The 19,676-nt window shown below is 32.9% G+C and overlaps 1 protein-coding gene across 2 annotated transcripts in view; it reads right to left on the reverse strand.

The window, feature by feature from the left end:
• Positions 1-3,039: 3,039 nt before the first annotated feature.
• Positions 3,040-19,676, reverse strand: part of NEDD1 (NEDD1 gamma-tubulin ring complex targeting factor) — a 43,573-nt gene continuing 26,936 nt past the window's right edge. For both annotated transcript variants that reach the window (XM_033118726.1, XM_033118725.1), the window contains exons 8-15: positions 19,235-19,430; positions 16,403-16,531; positions 14,045-14,092; positions 12,967-13,169; positions 11,888-12,041; positions 10,780-10,936; positions 4,903-4,969; positions 3,040-4,456 (exon numbers count right to left, since the gene is read on the reverse strand). In XM_033118726.1, the coding sequence (XP_032974617.1) occupies positions 4,352-4,456; positions 4,903-4,969; positions 10,780-10,936; positions 11,888-12,041; positions 12,967-13,169; positions 14,045-14,092; positions 16,403-16,531; positions 19,235-19,430 (1,059 nt within the window). In that variant the 3' untranslated portion in view covers positions 3,040-4,351. The remainder of the gene's footprint in view (positions 4,457-4,902; positions 4,970-10,779; positions 10,937-11,887; positions 12,042-12,966; positions 13,170-14,044; positions 14,093-16,402; positions 16,532-19,234; positions 19,431-19,676) is intronic.

Genomic DNA, 19,676 nt, shown 5'->3' on the forward strand with positions numbered 1-19,676 from the left:
AACAAATTTATAGGCTATCCAGATACTAGCTATCAGGCACAAACCAAAATAAATTTAAAGAATTAAAGTGTAAGATTTCAACAGAGAATTAGAAACTAAAAAAATAACCAAATGGAAATTCTAAGATGAAAAATTAAATAGGTGACATTAAATACCAGGTTAGGTAAATATTAAAATAGACAGAGCTGAAGAGAAAAATCGTTTCTGCTAAAATTTCTATTGGGATTATACTGAATCTAAATCAATACGTATGGGAAAAATTGACATTTAATAATATTCAATATTACAATCCAAGAACATGATATGTCTCTCCATTTATTTAGGTTTACTTTCTCTCAGTAACGTTTTGCAGAATTCAATGTACAGGTCTTGGGTAACTTTTACCAAATTTCTACCAAAGCATCGCATATTTTTTATGCTAATATAAATAGCATTGATTTTTAATTTCAATTTTTTGCTAGTATATAGAAATGTAATTGTTATATATTGACCTTTTATATACTATAAACTGTTAAACTCACTTATTAGTTTTAGTTTTATATATTCCATAGGATTTTTCTATAGAGTCGAGTGTATCACCTGTGAAGATACTTTACTTCTTCATTTGTAATCTGGAAGTCATTTGCTTTTTTCTTGCCTAATTGTCTTGGCTAGAAACTCCAGTACAATGTATAATAAAAGGGGACAGTGGACATCTTCAGTCTCTGATCTTAGGGGAAAACAATCCAGTCTTTCACCATTCAAGTATGATGTTGGCTGCAGGTTTTTCTTAGGATGCCCTTTATCATGTGTCATTAGTTCTTTTTTATTCTTATTTTGCTGAGAGTTTTTAGTCAGAAATAAATGCTGGATTTTGTCAAATGCTCTTTTTGCATTTATTGAGATGATCATATAGTTTTCCTATATTAATCTGTTAATATAGTGAATTGCATTAATTTTTTAATGTTAGCCCAAATTTGCATCCTTGAGATAAATCTCACTAGGTCAAATAAACATATTATCCTTTTTATACATAGTTGGTTTCAAATTGCTAAAATTGTGTTTAGAACTTTTGCATGTGTTCATGATGAATACTGGTGTGTACTTTTGTGATTTTGGTATGAGGGTAATGCCGGCCTCAAAGAATTAGTTAGGAATTATGATTTTCTGGAAACATTGAGAATTGAAATACTTTGTCCTTTAAACATTTGAAAGAATTCACCAATGTAGCCATTGAGGTTTGGTATTTTTGTCAGAAGTATCTGTAGAATCTGTAGTGATGTCACTTCTCTCATTCCTCATATTGGTAATTTACACCTTTTCTTCTCATCAGTCCAACTAACAGTTTATCAATTCCATTATCTAAAAGAATTTTTAATTTCACTGATTTTCTCAATTGATTTTGTTTTCTATTGCATTGATTTCATCTTTTTCCTTTCATTTGCTTGTTTTGTATTTCACTTGCTATTATTTTTGTTGCTTGAGGTGGAAGCTGAAGTCATTGATTTGAATTTCATTTTCTAATATAGACATTTAATGATACACATTTCCCTTTAAGTACTTGATTTAGCTGATTCCCACAAAATTTAATAATTTGCTTTCATTTGCATTCAGTTCAATATACTTTCAAATTTAATTCTTTTTATATTAAAATTATGTCTTTATATTTGAAGATTTCTTTGATACAACATATAGTTGTATAAAAGACTCAATTTGATAACAAGGAAAATTGACAATTGCATTAATGTAATTATTGATATTGCTGTTTAAGTATACCATCTTACTGTTTATTTTCTATTTTTCCTACCTATTCTCTGTTCCCCTTTTTTTCCTTCCTACTTTTGGGTTTTTTGTTTTTTTCTATGGTTACATAACAAATATCATTTTTGTTGGTTTATCAGTTTTACCTGTTTTTATTTTTTGTGGTTGCTTTAGGGTTTACATTATACATTCTTGTCACAGACTATTTTCAGGTAATATTATACTACTTCATGGTATAGGAACCTTAAAGGAATCAATATACTTTCATTTCCCTCCTCCCATCCTTGATATTGTTGTCAGGTATTTCACTTTACATATGTTAACCACAAAATACCTTGTTATCATTTTGGCTTTAGTTAATTATCCTTTAAAAATGATTTAAAATAAGAAAAAGAGTCTTACATTTTTTTGTTTATGTATGTCCCATTTTTGTGTTCTTCATTACTTTGCATAGAAAGAAATTTCTATCTGGTACCATTTTCTTTCTGACTAAAGACATTCTTTAACATTTCCAATACGCAAGACGGCTTCCACTCTTCATAGGTCTCAAAAAGTTTTCATTTCATTTTCATTTTTGAAAGGTATTTTTGCTCGGTATAGAATTCTGAGTTATTTTCTTTCGGTACTTGAAAGTTATTGCTCCACTGCCTCTGACATTCTCATCTTTGTTCCTCCGTGTCTTTTGACTTCAGCTGTTTTAAGAATTTTCCTTTGTCAGTGGTCTTCAGACATTTGATTATAATGTGCTTTGGTGTTATTTTCTTATTTCTTGTGCTTCAACTTCATTGAGTTTTCATCACTTGTCTTCCTTTCTCAGGGATCATAGCCCTGTGCTGCATGATGTCCAATATTTGAAAACTGCTTCACATATTTTCTCTTTTAAAAATTGTCAGATGGTTAAATCCAATCTCTATTATTCCATCTTGGCCAGAGGCAAAAGTTCAATTCCAGGTTTCCCATTTTTACCATATGGGAATTTTATTTTTTGTATTTATTTGCTTTTAAATGCCATGAGAAAAATGTTTCAACTACATATATAAAGTTACTAAAATTGTTTTATTTATCCCACCTCTTTTAATATACATTAAGTACATGTATAGAAAAAGGTAATAGGAAAATATTAATGGATTTAAATACAAAATGTAGGCAAAACACACTTTTATGTCTTCTCAACCTGCCTGATAATTATATATAAGAAAACTTGTTACAAGTCATAATGCTTTCATAATCTGCTAGGAAAACGTTCACACAGTACCTCTTAGGCTTCAATACAAATGTATTCTCAGAATCACACTGGGAAAAAGTAGTATTTGTTTTTATTCCTTGAAGTAATTATTAGTATGTTTACATTTATTAAAAATATCCTCAAAAATTTCCACTGCTTTGGAAAACCATACAGTTAGTAAGCTAGCTCAATTTCCTTTTTATTTCAGTAAATATTTTCATCTCAGAAGTCAAAATTGGGCAGGAATACTATACATAAGGTACATAATTTAAATCTTTGGGACAAGAGACTACAGAAGGTAAACAAGCCAGTAACCCACCTAATCTTATACCACAAAAACTGTAGATCACAGCAGGTAAATGTACACATCCATCTATTGTCAAAGAGGTATAAATTCTTTTGACAATTAACCTTTATAAATTTTATGGTTAAGTCAACAATATAAAAAATTACACACAGCACACAAAGAATTAGAGAAAGTTAGTGATATAAACCACAAAACAAACAAAAAAAAATCCACACTTCTCGTGGGAGAAAAAAATGGCAAAAATATAGTAATATTTAGTTTTTACTATGAAATTTTCACTGATTATAAGTTGAATCATTTTGGTTGAAACTTTATAGTATAATTTTGCTTGTTATTAATTTGTGAGATCATCAGCAGATACGCAGCTCTAGTTGAATCTTACAAATCCTTAAAAATTTTCATAGGTAAAGTGAAGTTAGCTAAAAAAAATTACCAACCAGGAGTACAGATTTGTCAGAAGTACAATACAGTAACATAAATGCAATAGATATAATGTAATCTGTGCAACTGAAAATTCCAAAAATTGTCTTATCAAATATACAACAAATAAATAATAGCCATAATTGATTTATCAAGTTAAAATAATTACTAACCAACCTTGTATTTTATTAGTCAGTTGCTTAGAAGCACCAATTGCCATTTTAAAATTTCTCCATAAAAATAGAATGCATATCAAACAGTTTAATCCGGAAATATCCAAACATATTTGAAAAGCAACTGTCAATCAAAAATATATCAGTAAAAAAAGGTGATTTTAAAATATCCATAACCTATTTTTTTGCACAATTTTCTTTTCTTATGAAAAAGGGCACTTAGTGTTTAGCTAAAGCTTTCAGAAAATAAAGATCCTATTGACTTTCCTATTTGCAGATGATACATTGTACAGCTTTTAATATAAAAATATAAATATTTTTGACAGTCAGAGAAGATGAAATACTGGTTGGTATAAAATCCCATTACCCTTTTACTTGAAAAAAAAATTATTTTCCCAGAGGCCATGAAAAAAATAATGATTCCATGTATTTCTGTGTTGCCAGAAACTTCCTAAATTAAAAAACATTAAGGGATTCACTGAAATTTCAAAAGTGGGCCCGGAGTCTTTTGTTTTCTTCTCTTAGTCTTTCAATTTCAGCCACTAAACCTTCATTCACTGAGTATCTTTCCAGCAAAGAGTGCATTTCATTCTAGAAAAGAAAAAAATGGTTTTTAAATTATTGGCATTTCACATTTATTTGGCAACTTGTTTTACATACTTTCATCTATCATTTCTCTCATGTTCAATTAACTAGCTAAATGATGTTTCTTGTACTTAACCACGCTTACTACTTTGTTAATATAAATGAAAGATCACTAGTAAAATTTACATATTTGAAAGGCTTACTTGCACATTTGGGAAGATTTTTGCTTACTTACTGCAAAGAAAAAAAACACTGTAAAAAAGTAGCCTTAATATCATAAGTTAAAAAGTAGGGTGACTAGTTAAAAACTATTTTACTTATAAAATTTCTAAAACTCCCCATTTATTTATCATAGCAACTAGATATGACTAAGTAAAATATATATCGCCCTTTACTGGATTTTGTAGAGCCACAATTCTACACTCATTTAAAATAAAATTTGTTATACATACCAACTGCATATGAAACTGTTTAATCATCTCCACTTGCAAATTCACAATGTCCCTATGACATGCTTCTCTAGGAAAGAACGTAAAATACTTGTTAGAATTGTAAGTTTTACCAATTCTAGATCATTCAAGAAACTAAGCTCTTCTTATTTTTCAAATTACTGGATGTTAACAACTTATTACATTAAAAATACCAAAGCACCCAGCATTTATTTACCATGTGCTCTGCACTGTTTCTTGTACTTTAAAGAACTCAATCTTCACAACTAGGTATAATTATTACCTCCATTTTACCAATGAAGTAACTGAGCCACAGTGAAATTATAACTTATCCAAAGTCACACAATCAGTAAATGGTGGAGCTAGAATATAAACCCAAACTGTCTACCTCCATTCCACTACACTACATTCCTTAATGTAGCAATTATCAATAAGGAAAGACACAGTCTTATATTATAGTGAAATATAGATAATTCACTAGGTTATAATGTTTTAACTATTATCAATATTTTAGCTATTAAAAAATACTTTCAGTGGAATGGAAAGGGTTACTTGGGTGGTCACAATATATCTTACTCAATAAAATGCAATTAATTCATGCTTACAAAAGAATACATGAAAATTATGCAGTATAATAATAAAAGAAACACTTATCACCCATCAAACAATTTAAAAGTTAGAACATTACCAAAATCATAGAAACCTCCTGTGTGCTCCTCTCTATTCCATCACTTAATTCTTGCGAGAAGCCCAAGACATTATTCTGCTTAATTTTGTTTAAGCAAATAAATGCTTAAAAAAATACATTTATATAATATAGAATATGTACTCAATACATTTTTGTTTTGTTTGCTTTTGAGCATTACAAAAGAGTACCATATCCTATGTAGTCTTGAGTATTGTACATTTAGAAAATAATCCAATACCGCAGTTTATGATTCATGTTCGATATATCTGTAATTCACTGATTTGTACTGGTACATTCTCTTGCCAGTTGACATTTGGATTGTTTTTATTATTAATTACAATGGTGTTACAAACAATCATGTATATATCTCCCAACCTACACGTGCCAATTTCTGTAGATGACATATCCAAGAGTACGTATGCTGAGTGACAGGTTATCATCCAGATGTACTTTTCCAGTTTTACAATGTAACACAAATTGTTTTCTGAAGTGGTGGTATCAGTGGACATGCTCATCATAAGTAAAACAGAGTTCCTTTTGCTAACATGTACACCAAGACTTGGTGTAGTCAGACTTTACAGTCTTTTCCCATCTAATGGGTGTGAAATGGTATCACATTCCATTTTCACTTCTCTAATTACAGGATTGAGCATCTTTCTTAGATTCATATATGATTTCTGTGAAATGCTGATCTATATCTTTTAACCATTTTTCTATTGAATGTCTTTTTTTCTTATTAATAAGAGTTCTTTACAAAATCTGATCCTTTGTTGGTTGTGTGAGTACTGCAGATATTTTTTGTCGTTTCACTTTGTTAATGATGTCTCATGATGAGTTCTTATTAATAACTCAAATTTATTAACCTAATACTGCAAATTTACCAATCTATTTTTATTGATAGTATATCCTCTCATTTCTTAATAACTTCCTTACCCTGAAGTCATAAATAAATTCTCTTACAATGCCTAAAATTTGCTCTTTAGATTTAAACTTTTATTCGATATGGAACTGATTTTTTTTAACAGCATGGAATCCAAACTTATTTTTTACATGCATAACCACATGTCACAACACAATTTATTAATTATTCCACATTTTGCATACAGATCTGCCATGTTTCCTCTGTCATATATCACATTTCCATATATGCATAGGTTTCTTTCTGGCCTATTTGATTCCTTTAGCCAAGCTGTCACGCTGTGCTAATGCTACACTATTTTAATTACAGCTTAGTAATTAAGCTTATCTATCTGACAAATAAGTCCCCTTTAACCTCATTCTTCTCTAGAGTATCTTGGTTATTTCTGGAACTCTTCTTCTTTCATGTACATTTTGGAATTATCTCATCAACTCCTTCCAAAGCATCCCGTTTGCATTTGATTGGAATTGCATTCAATCTATGGACCCACCTAGAATAACTGACATCTTCATAATATCTTTCCATTTAGTTAAGTGTTAATATTTTCTAGCAAATTTTAAAAAATGTTTTTCTATAAAAAGCTTTACTATTTTTGGTTAGATTTATTCTTACCTACCTTATTTTTTCTGTTGCAACTATAAGGGTATGTAAAAAAATTTTCTCTTCTGCCTTCAGTTTTGACAAAAGCTATATTAAAAACAAACTGAAGGAATCAGAGAACCACGAAGATAACCAGGATTTCTTCTCTTGCAAAGGAGTCTACAAGGTAAGCCCACATTTCCCTCTGCTTTTCCCTCTGGAAAATGTGCTGGTTCTACCTTGTGGGGAAAAGAGGCTGAGCTGAAAACAGTGGCCTGGAGCTTGAGACAGTCTCATTGTGGGGTGTGGGAAGAAGACTGCCAGAGCAGCCAAGGCTACAAGGTCCAAGATCCTGGAAAGGGGTGCCTGCAGAAAAGCAAAACTGAAACTGTGCAATTTGCCCTTGGAGACACCTGTTGATTCCCAAGCAACGTTTACACTGGGTTAGATGATGGGAATGCAAACGAAAAGTAGCAGCTCCAAAGAGCAGCAAGAATTTTGGAAGCCTTGTGATGCCGGGAAAGAAAGGCTGAAAGGCCTGTGAGTACTACAGATATTCACCTGACATCCTCAAAGGCACAGACTAAACACTAAGAATAAAGGCAAACCAGAAATAAACCAGCCCTAAGAAAACCTGAAACCCCGCAAGTGCAGGATCAGTGATCTGCCTGCCAGAAGAAATTTAAATCTTCTTGAAAGACAACAGAAATAGACCCACCAATTTCCACTTAGCATGTAATCTCTCCAACCCTGATAAATGATAACAAGCCAGATAACCTATAAAACCACACATTTTAAAAATTCAACCAGAGCTGAGTGTGTAAAGAAACCTCAAAGAACTGAAATCCAGAATATGATTATTCCCGCCTAGAAGAGACCTCTGATTGTTTTCATCCTCAACAGAGCAGCAGTGGGGGAGAAAGCTGCCACTGACAGTGTAAGGAGAACTAGCTGAATTTTTCACAGATTTGTAAAGGACAAGTGAAGACTGGCACAACGGATTAGAATCCCAGGGAGTCCCAGCCACAAAATAAACCTGCAGTCACTCACCAACTTTTGCCACAGGCCTTCGCTGAGTGCTTGTGTAAAAAAATTAGGGGCAGAGCAGGAGGGCTAAGAGAGACACCCCTCTCCCGCAAGGAACAGATACACAAAACCTGGTGAAGACTTGGGGCAGGGAGAACTGAGAGCAGTCTCTCTGAAGCACTACAGACCTTTGTAGAGAAGGCGGCCACACTCCACAGCTGAGGGAGAGCTGCTGAAAGGGAACCCCTCACACCCTTCTTTGTCCCCCCACTGTGAGGTGTAGCTGTGCAAGACCTACTGTGCAGAGCAAGTAAATGTACAGAAACACTCTGAGCCTCTCTGGGTCCTCACTGAGTCCCAAGCGGAGGCAGCTTATGGTGATGGAGGGGCAGGAGAGCTGAGAGAGGGCCCTACTCACCCCCACTCCCTGGTACAGGCATACAAGGCATGCTGAAAGCGGAAGGCAGGACAGTGACATCTCTAGGTGTGCCCCAGCAGAAAGATGGCTCTCTTTCCATGTTTCCAACATTGCTTTGTTCACATTTTATAGTTAGCTGTATCTGGACAATTCTGCTATTTTGCCATACATATGCATTCCTGAAAAACCTCACGTTCTTTAAAACTGTGTACTGAAAATAACAGAGCCAAATTTTAAAAATGTGATAAATGCTGTATTAGAATAATATTCAGCCTTAAAAAAGAAGGAAATCTTGCAATATCCGACAACATAGATGAACCTGAATGACATAATGCTAAGTGAAATAAGCCAGTCACAGAAGGACAAATCTGCATGATTCCACTGATATGAGACATCTAAAATAGTTAACCTCATGGAAATAAACAACAGAATTGTGGTTGTCAGGGGCTGGGGAGAAGAGGGAAAAGGGAGTTGCTAGCTGATGAGCATAAAATTTCAGTCATGCAAAACAAGTAAGTTCAAGAGACCCGATCTACAACATGTGCCTGTACTGCACACTTAAAAATCTACTAAGAGGGTAGAGCTCACGTTAAGCGTTCTTAACACAATAAAACTAAAAAAGAAAACGATAGAAAGAAGAACAAGACTTAGGGAAAAAGGATTAGAACAGACCACTCAAAACATACACAACTTTATAAAGAGAACACTAATAAAAACAATTAAATCCTAAAAAAAATACTAGCATAGTTTAAATATTGAATAATAAGACTTGTCCTTAAAAAAGTGATTTCTACTTGATAAATGGGAGAAAGAAGACAGAAGAAACAATTGAGCTGTCAAGCATAAAGGCAACAATAAAATGCCCCAAATGGGGGAATCGTCACAAAATAAGTACTTCCTAACACAGAGCACGTAGCCAAACCAGGTTAGGAGGAAGGGCATAGGAAGTGAAGGACACTGATAGGTGGTTTGCTGCCTTCAGCCAGGGTTCAGGACTTTGTTTTGGTTGCTGTTACATGAACCAACAGAATTTGTTCACCATGTTGTCATCACTGCCCTATTTACCAATCACGAATTAATTCATATTAAAGAAACAAACATCATAGCAGGACACACTGTAGCTATCCCAATTAAACTATAAGGCCTTTGTGGGCAGACCATTTTTATATCCTTAGTATCTGGCACATACACCACACACACTATAAATTCCAAAATGATGAGTTTTCTTTAAAAATGTGTATGTTAACATTTAAAACCATTTTTAACATTAAAAAGAAATATGCACCAACAAAAACTGCATGTCTTCTCCAGCATTCTTGCTCATGATAACCAAATTTGAACTAGAATACTAAGTTAACTATAGGTCAGAAAGAAAAATATAAAGATTCTAATAATTGATAATAGCTTCCAAAACATATTGAGATGATAGGTAAAAGAACCAAATTTGAGTATATTTTACTATAATATAAGAACGGGTCTGATATATGATATGATATGATATATATAATATGATATATATATTATATATATCATATAATATATATGATATAATATAATACCGGGTCTTATAGTAATTTTTGTTCCAAAAGACACATTAGAGCTGATTGTCCGGCTAGGTCTTATTTTCGGGGAAATACAGTAAGTAACTATAGGTCAGGAAAAAAAAACATAAAAGATTCTAATAATTGATAATAGCTTCCAAAATCTATAGAAATTATAGGTAAAAGGAGGCAGCATTCTAGAACACATTCTTACCATGTTCAAAATTCAAAGGATGAGGAGACAAGGATAGATCCATGCAAGAATTTTTTTGAAATAAAGTATTACATTCTAATTCATCCTATCTGAAAATATTCAGAACTCCTTTAAAAAATATTTTTCTGAATTATGTTATTGCACCTAGTATATTTAGCAGGTGATCTATAAATACTATATGTGTGTAAGAATTCCATTTGAGCTTACCGGAATCCATCCACATTTTAATAAAACAAAATCCACAATGGCAGCTTGCTTGTTAGACTGCCCTATCAAGTTATCTAATAACTACCCTAGGAAAATGTGCCTTTTCCTGGCTGATAGTCAATAAATTCAGCATATTAAGATCAACAAAACTCATTATGTTTTCTATGGTTCTATGGACACCAAAACATAGGGAAAAGTAGTAACCACCAATATTACTTATAGTTCTGGTTTTACACCTAATAAAAGCAGTTAAGGTCCAGATAGAGAGAGTAATTTCTTAGTCACTACCTAAAGTCATCCAATGTTTCCTGTATCATGTTCTGAATAAAACGAATTTGAACGGATGTCAATGGTGCATTTGGTCGATTATTTCCAATGGTATCAGCTATTTTTTCTGATAGTGAACTGGCAACTCCAGCAGTGACAGAGTATGCTAACTTCGGATCTAAAATAAAAAAAGAGAAAATATTAATAGTCAACTTGGACTAAGAGACATCAAACATTTCTAAATAAGATTTGGCATGAGAAAACTTGAAAAACTGGTAAAGAACAGTGTTCCTGTGACATTTAGAAAAATTCAGTGGTTGGAGTATAAATCTTAGAAACTTTCTATAACATTATTTCTGTGTGTGTGTGTGTGTGTGTGTGTGTGTGTGTGTGTGTGTGTGTGTATCTATCTCCAACTGTCTAATGTAATAATATATGGCAGAGGGATTAATCTTGAAGAATCTCTGAACCATTTTCTCTTATAAAAGATGAATGTGACAAGCTGCACCACAAACTAGATAAACCAAGACCATTAAAAACAAACAGAAGGAATATAGGAGTAAAGTAGTGCTACAGGCAAAGCCCTAGAGTTTACGCTAATGCAATTTATCCACAGAAGCCTTAAGGTAAAATATAGGTATCTATATAACAGAGTTGCTTCTACAGAGTTGTTTTATATAGATAACTCTTATAACTGAACCTAATATCCCTTTAAATGTGACTCAGTTTTCAGGGTCTGTGGTATGAACTCTACAAGTAAGGCTTTAATATGGGAGGGGAGAGACAATTTTAGGTAGTTAATGACCTATTTTCAAAGGTCCTGCAGATAGAAATATCCTACAGTATATTCCTATCTGTACCATATTAGATCAAGATACTTACATATTAGATTGAAAAATGAAATTCACACCAAGAGTGTCAAATAAATGTGGTTAACTTAACCACTCATATACATTTTATTGTCTTTTAATAAGAGTCATACTAGAGCAATATCATAAACTTTAAACTTGATCATTTCTCATTTTTACTCTATGATTACTCCATTAATTATCCTTTCAAGTTAAATACTTACAGTAATTATCCTTTCAACTTAACACTTTCAAACATTAGGGAAGTTTCATGTACTTACTTGGAGTTGAGGACCCATTGATTGTAGGTTCATATTGTAACTGGGCTTCATTTTCTTTCTCTGGCTTTTCAAATTTCTCAGGGCTTCTTGTTTGGTTAGATGATGGAGAGGTATTTAGATTTCCAGTTTCAGCACCGGAGATCAACTTTGCAAACTTCACATTTAAAATAAACAATTAATATATAAATTCTGGTTTTACCCATGTCATCTACATAATTTGCACCTACTTTTCTCTTTTTATCCAGTAGGTGAAGTCAGATAAAAGAAGAACAGAAAGGGATATAGAAAGAGAAAAAAATTGCTAGAACTAGCGGTAAAATAATTAAGTGTACTAATCAAAAACAATCTCAATGATAACGTAATGAGAAAAACCTCATTTACTAGCTGTTGAGTATCATTTAAAATGAAAATCACAGGCAAAAAAAAAAAACATTTCCCCAGCCTCTCAAGTGATAACTAGTCAGAAATATTTGAAAAATAAGTCAAAAGAAATTTCTGTACTTCTTGAATGGTATCTTTCCATATCATTCTAAAAAATAAATGAAAATAAAGAGATATAATGCACAACAAATTCAGTGTTCCTGGTAATACTTGACCATTTTAAACGCTTATATAATAAATTAACTTCTATATTGAATACTGTATTATAGAGGAACGTAATGATAATGAATTACATTCTTAGCACCATCAATTAGCAAATTGCTCTAAGACTTAGGGTAAATGACTTGACCACCAACTTGGTGCTTTCTGCTGCAATGGAAATACATTCCCCAAAAAAACTCAGGTACAAAATATTATTACACAGTTAAATGAAATTTCTTGTCTTAGGAAAAAAAAAATAGTGTAAGTTTATAGTGCCATTACCTCCAACATATCCAGAGACAGATTTCGAAAGTATCCTTTAGATTTTAAAATACGACATCAAGATTTAAGAGTATTTTTTTACCTCGTAAGTGCACAGCACTGTCAATAATGAGGACACATTAAATAGCAGCTACTTGCTTTCTTGTGATGAAGTTCATTATGCTTGCTAGTGATAAACACACACAGTAAGTTCAGTATTATTTTCAGGCAGATACCTGTTTGAAGGAGTCTTTAGGTTCCTGTTTTCCCAGATACGTTTTCTTAGATTCAGCTGTCAGATCATGATTTTCATTTTCTTCTTTCCCTGGAGATCCCATAAAGACATTGAGAGGACTGGAATGCAATACTGAAGTGCTAGAAGCTCCTGGATGTTTTCTTGGAGGAAACACTGAGTTCAAGTGTGTTAAAAAGTCAAGGCCTAAAAAGGAGGAGAAAAAAAAAAAACAACTGCATTTGCATAAGACTTTCCCCAATCTTGGATATTTAACAAAAACACTTAACACAATAGATAGGTTAATACAGGAGAAAGATATGGGATTTGAATTCAGAAGCAGGTTCCCTTGTCAGCTCTAGCCCTTATCTGATGTTTGTTCTTGGGTAAAAATCGTAACATTCTGCTTCCTGATCTGTAAATGTGAATATTTATTTCCCTGAGTGGTTAGGCTACAGAGGTATTATATGTGAAAATACTTTGAAAACTGACAATGAAGGTTTTAGTCAGTATTAGATTCTGATAACTGAAGACTGTTAATTTGGTATCCACCTGTGGTATGTATCTTGGCAGGCAGCCTGGACTGCAGCTCCTAATAATCCCTGCCTCCAGGCCCTTGTGTAATCCCCTCCCTTTGAATGTGGGTTGGACCTAGCAACTTGCTACTAACAAGTGGTGGGATGTCACGTCTAAGATTTGATGACAAACACACTGTGGCTTCCATCCTGGGGTCCGCTCTCACTCTCTTGCTCACCAGCTCCGAGGCAAGCCAGTTGCCATGTTGTCAGCTGCCCTGCAGAAAGGCCACAGGAAAGGCACTGACTTTTGTCTTTGGCCAACAGCCACATGAATGAGCTTGGAAGCAGATCGTGACCCAGGTCAGCCTCGAGGTGCCTGCTACCCCGTTATCACCCTGATTAAAGCACCAAGAGAGACCTAAAGCCATGCTCAGATTCGTATCCCACAATTATGAGACAATAAATGTTCTTTTAAGATTCAAAATCTTGGGGTTGTTACACAACAATAGATACCACAATATTACTTAAACAATTTTCAAAAAAGTACTTCTCAATAGTTCTTACCATCTCCTTTGGCTACGGACTCATCACCTCCCTTGTTAACTACAGCCTCTATAAGAAAAATTAGAAAATCAAACTTAAAAGATAGTGAAAAAGACACCGTAGCAACTTAACCTTCTTATTCATTACTCCAAGGAGTTCAGAGACTAATAATTATAAGAAGAAAAATCTGAGTAAAGTTAAAGCTAGTACTGACATAAACTTCCCTTTTTGTTCTTTTAGTTTCATGCATAGCAGCAAATATGAAAAGATAATTCTACGATATAGAGTCATTTAATGAGACACCAAAGTATATTAGAAAAAGCACTGTAGTAAGCTCCAAAGATCTCTAACCCAGTTCTGCCTATACTATTTAATACCTTTGTGATGTTGAACAGAACTTTAATACAATTAAGCTTCAGTTTCTGCAACTATATAAGAGGGATAATGCCCTGACGATCTAAGATTGCTCTAAGAATCAAATGAAATAATGTAAGCATATTTTGCAAGCTATACAATGCTATAAAAAACAAAGGTTTATTAATATTTATTTCAATGGTAGAGTATTTCAATACTGTAGCATTCATTTCCCAATTAACCAAAAATTGCTTAATTCCATTTTAACAGATTAATAGAAAAATGGTCCAAGGTCATAAAAAAATTCACCAGTAATTTAAATGGCCAATAAATTATTGTACAAGATGATCATATTAGTAGGATTATCATCCATCCATCCAATCACCTATCTGTCTATGCATGTGTGTATGTATGCCTAGCAATTACACAACACACACATACTTTTGGAAGCTATTAGTTTTGCCCTAGTGAAAGAAGTATTCTTATTTAAAAGATGAAGAAATTGAAGTACAAACAGATTAAGCCTTTTACCAGTAAAGCTGCAGCCTTGAGATTAAAACACGAATCTCTTGATAATGAAATCAGTACTATATTTAGTATCCATGTTTTCTTATTAATAATGTTAACATTAAAAACTCTAATAAATGAAGGGCATATGGCTCATATTCTAACATTTTTAAAAATAGCTAAAGTAATTAAAGAGGAATTTCGATCCTTTCTTCATTTCTCTTAAAAATCATTAAAGAGGATTTCATTTATAACTCGAAACCCTCCTTAAACCCCCTTCCTACATTCTTCAATTCAAAAGTTAACTCCATGGGTTCTTTTAAGCCCAAACTCTCCAACTGGGCACTAACTTCAGAAACCTTTCTCAACACCAGCCCGAGTCACTTTTCCCTCCTTCGCCCACGTCCTTCCTCACATTACTCTTTATGTAGTCTGACCCCTCCTTTTCCTGAAAGAAAGGAACCCTTCCTTCTTTTATTAGGTGGAAGAAAAGGGAATTTGACCTGGATGTTGAAGTAGTCATTTTCAGGCTGGGGTAACACAGAACACACCTAATAATTCTGTACTAATAAATTGTATTTATTCTTTTTGACTATGAAGTTCATTGTAAAAACTTGGAAAATGTACAATTTTAAAATAAAAAATGAAATTTTGTATGATGATGAGCAGATATAACAATTTAAACATCTTGCTCCTGTTGATATTTAGATTTGCTCCAGTTTTTCACTATTATATATAAACAGTAAACATACAAATCTTTGTGGGTTTCTCTGAATATTTCCGTAGGTAAACTTATAGAAATGGAATTAACACGCCAAAAAGTGTGAATATTTAAGCCTGCTAAATTACCCTCTAGAAATTTATCCATATTATTGATAATACTGCTATTAGCAGTGGAAGTATCCTATTAAGGGCAACAAAATGAACATCAGCACCAAAAAAACCCAGCCAAACAATGTGCATAGTTTATATAAAATGAACAACAATGATAAATAATGTTTGCATTTATCAAGCTGGCAAACTTTCTTGCTTTTTGTTTTCTTTTTAATGGCAATGTCTACTAGCAATGGGGAGTGTGTGTGCGTGTGTGTATATGATAGTTTCATACACAGTGTAACAGATGAGGCAATCTACCACCTGGCCATTTGTCTCCATGAAAACATTTAATACCAATTAAATACTAATAAACACAGAAATAATTTTTTTTTAAGTTAGGAAGATATATTTTGCCTATCAAAATATCCACAATTTTATGATGATTTATTTGGAAGTAGGTGTAAGTAAAAGATTGCCTGTGGAGGCAAAACTTCCTTTCAGAAACTTCTGTGGAAATTAAAATGCTAACTTGAGAGCTTTTTGCACAGGCCCCAAGTGGAAATTACCAGCATATACTTTAGAATGATAACATTTGAAATATTAGGGGAAAGGAAAAGAGTTAAACTCAAGCTATTACCCACATCTTTCAGTCAGAATGACCACCAGCAAGAGAACATGACTCTCTGATCCTAACGGACTTACCATCTCTGATAGGTGAGAACATGTCACCTAAGCTACTCTTTCCAGTATCATCAAAGCTGGAGAAATCCTGATTTTGTCCACTGTCTGTTTCCTTGGGCAAAATATCTGTGTTGATGCTTCGAGGCAAACCTTATAGAAATTAGATATAAAAATAAGTGTTATTACATCTACATAAATTTATCATCAGAAGCTAGGTTCTACAAATTAATGCATTACCCATACTATTGGTAATACAACGACTGTGAGCACCAGGAAAAAAAGAATTTAACAATAGCTCAGTTAATCATCCTTTTCATGGAATAAAGGCACCCCCTTCCCAATCAAGTAACTTATTTTTCATACAGTACTACCTTATTTTTTCTTACAGCACCATCTTATTTTAGCCATTATGATTGGGATTTTTCTAAAACAATTTTTATATACTTTGTTCCCTCTTAAACAAAGTATACTCAACACAACTTACTTTTGTTCCTGCCTCACTCAGATTATCCACAAATTGTTTTTTAAAAAGTCTGTAAGGCATACATGGCACAATGCCTAACAGATAGCAGGATTCAAGTTATGTTAGTTCTTTCTCCAATTTGCAGTGAATGGATTTTTCCCCTCTTCTGTCTTTTCCTTCACTAACAGTGGGAGCTTAACATTGCTCTCAGCATCATCGACATCCAGTGACTTCACTAACCTCACAATACGAGCAGTTTACTAAGAGGAAGAAATCCAGAATACCAGACTCATAAAGAATACTATAGAATAGACAACAATAAAGAGGCATGCAGCAATTTATTTTTTACTCCTAAAATGGCTGCTTTCTACTGATAATGAGCACTAGCAACAAGTCTGCAGAGGTTTTTTTTCAATAACTATAATCAGGACACCTTCAGTAGAAGCAACATGAACTGTTTTCAAACTTTGATTTATTTCACAAACGGGCCTAAAATAATAATAGTGACGATAATGATAGTAATAACAATATTATTAGTCACACCTTAATATACTGAGTGCCCGCTATGTGCCAGGCACTTTTGATATATTTTCTCTGATTTTCGCTATAACCCAGAAGTTAAATATTATCTATGGAAGAGAACAATGAGACTCACAGTGGTTAAGAAAATTCGCCAAAGTCATCCTGGCAGGAAGTGACAGACCTGAGACTTAAGCCTAATTAGACCCTCTCAATGTTTCAGAGGGAAAAAACTGTACATGTGAGTGTGTGTGTGACTGTGTGTGTGTGACTGTGTGTGTGTGTGTGAGAGAGAGAGAGAGAGAGAGAGAGAGAGAGAGAGAGAGAGAGAATAAGGAAGCAAATGTGGCAAAATTTATAAAATGGTGAATCTGCTAGATACTAAAGCTCACATGTTCTTCGAACTACTATTGAAACTTTTCTATGTTTGCGATTATTTCAAAATAAAATTAATAAACAAAAATTTCTAACTATAGATACAGAGCAAACATTTATTTTACCAGAAACGTTACTAATCAACCAAGAGTTGTTAGTCAGTGACCCTGCAGACCCAAGTCTTTCATTTCCTAATTAATGCTGTCAACATTAAACATGAGCCTCCTTATTAAAAACTAAGTGAATAACAGTAAGACCTTAGAAAATTTATGGTAAATGAGAGAAACTTTCATTTAATTTTTTAAATTATGCATAAAATTAATAAAATAATTTTTGAACATAATGGCAAATTTCATATAGTTAATTCTACATCTTGGCAAACATTACTTGAAGCTATATTTCAAAAAGAATTTCTTCTTTTAAACAGATAGCAACAGTATTTATTTCCAGGAGTTTTTAAATAGGGATCTAATTATTTTTCTATATAGTATGTAATGATTTTTTTTAAGTAAGAATAATGTAGTCACAAAAAATTTATAGTGAATATACTTATTACTTAAAAATAACTATTCCACACTATCAAGGCTAACTAACAAAGTTTTGCTTATACTTGGAAATAGTAAACTCAGATTGAGAAGGCACCAACAAATATTTTTGTCCAAGTCAAGTACTTACTCCTAAAAAAATTAAAGAAGACATGGACACATCCACTTCTAATGAGAATATTTTAGAAACATACTGGCATCTATACACCATGTAGATAAAAATATCTGTTCCAAGTTGACAGTTTAGTATAACTTCTTAAAATAAAAACCAGAAGGTTTTCAGGAATTTAGGGAATACCATCTTTATTGTGGGCAACGAATATATTCTACAGTAAGTATGGGGAAGTTTATCATCATATTACACCTTCACAAAGCCTAAATAAATTCTTCAAGAAATGCTTCATCAATATGATTATCAGAACAGAACAAAAAATTTAATTACAACATTTCCATTTATTTGTATTTAATAAACTACTAATACCTGCTTAACATGTGCCAGGCACTATTTAACACCTAAATATATTCATTTCATCACTTGACTTACTTTCCATTCTGAAACATGAAACAAAAGGAGCCAGTAATAGCTTTTCTTTAAAAAAACCCTCAAAGATCAAATCATGACTCCATCAAAGTTTCATTCTCTACTGATTAAGACACAATGGAAAGTCATCCAGTCTCGTGATATTAGAATAAATTTCTTAATTGACATTATCCTGTTTTTAAGCTAATATTTTATAATAGAAGTTCAGCTAAATAGAATAAGCAACGTGTCTTTCATTAATACTTTTTTAAATGTATAGCTGAAATGAAAATTTTCACTTCTTTAATGATATCTACTAATAAGTTTACCTAAATATTCAAGTGTATTTCAGGTCTAGGTTCCTAAAGAAAGTGCTAATTATCTATATTTGGGTGGGGTCACTCCAAACACTACATATAAGCAACATTTACCTGCTTTGTCCTGAGCAGCAGCTGTTCCTTTCCCCACAACTGTTGTCATGGGCTGTGGTAGAACTGTGGCAATGGAAGTGGTGGTTGCTTCTCTAACAATTCCAGAATTCTGAACTCCTCCACTAGTAGCGCTCACATTGACAGTTCGTTTGTTCAAAGCTGAGGACTTATTTGAACAGCCTTTATTTAAACTTGACTGAAATGTAATGGAATATTTAAAAGCTCAGGTTTCTAATGCTCCATACTGTTATTAATATTTTATAAATTCCCTGCTAGATTAAAAAATATATATATTTTCCCTTAAAAGCCTAAGCTTGCTGGTGGATCTGAGAGTTTCCCTCTGAACCAAAATGGTCTTTTAAAATATTTTTGAAAAGAGGGAAATATGAGCATTAGGTGTAAAATTTAAAAAAATAAAGTTTAAAACCAAGTATCAAATGGC

Source organism: Rhinolophus ferrumequinum, chromosome 10, assembly GCF_004115265.2.
Source record: "Rhinolophus ferrumequinum isolate MPI-CBG mRhiFer1 chromosome 10, mRhiFer1_v1.p, whole genome shotgun sequence".
NCBI classification, from domain to species: Eukaryota; Metazoa; Chordata; class Mammalia; order Chiroptera; family Rhinolophidae; genus Rhinolophus; species Rhinolophus ferrumequinum.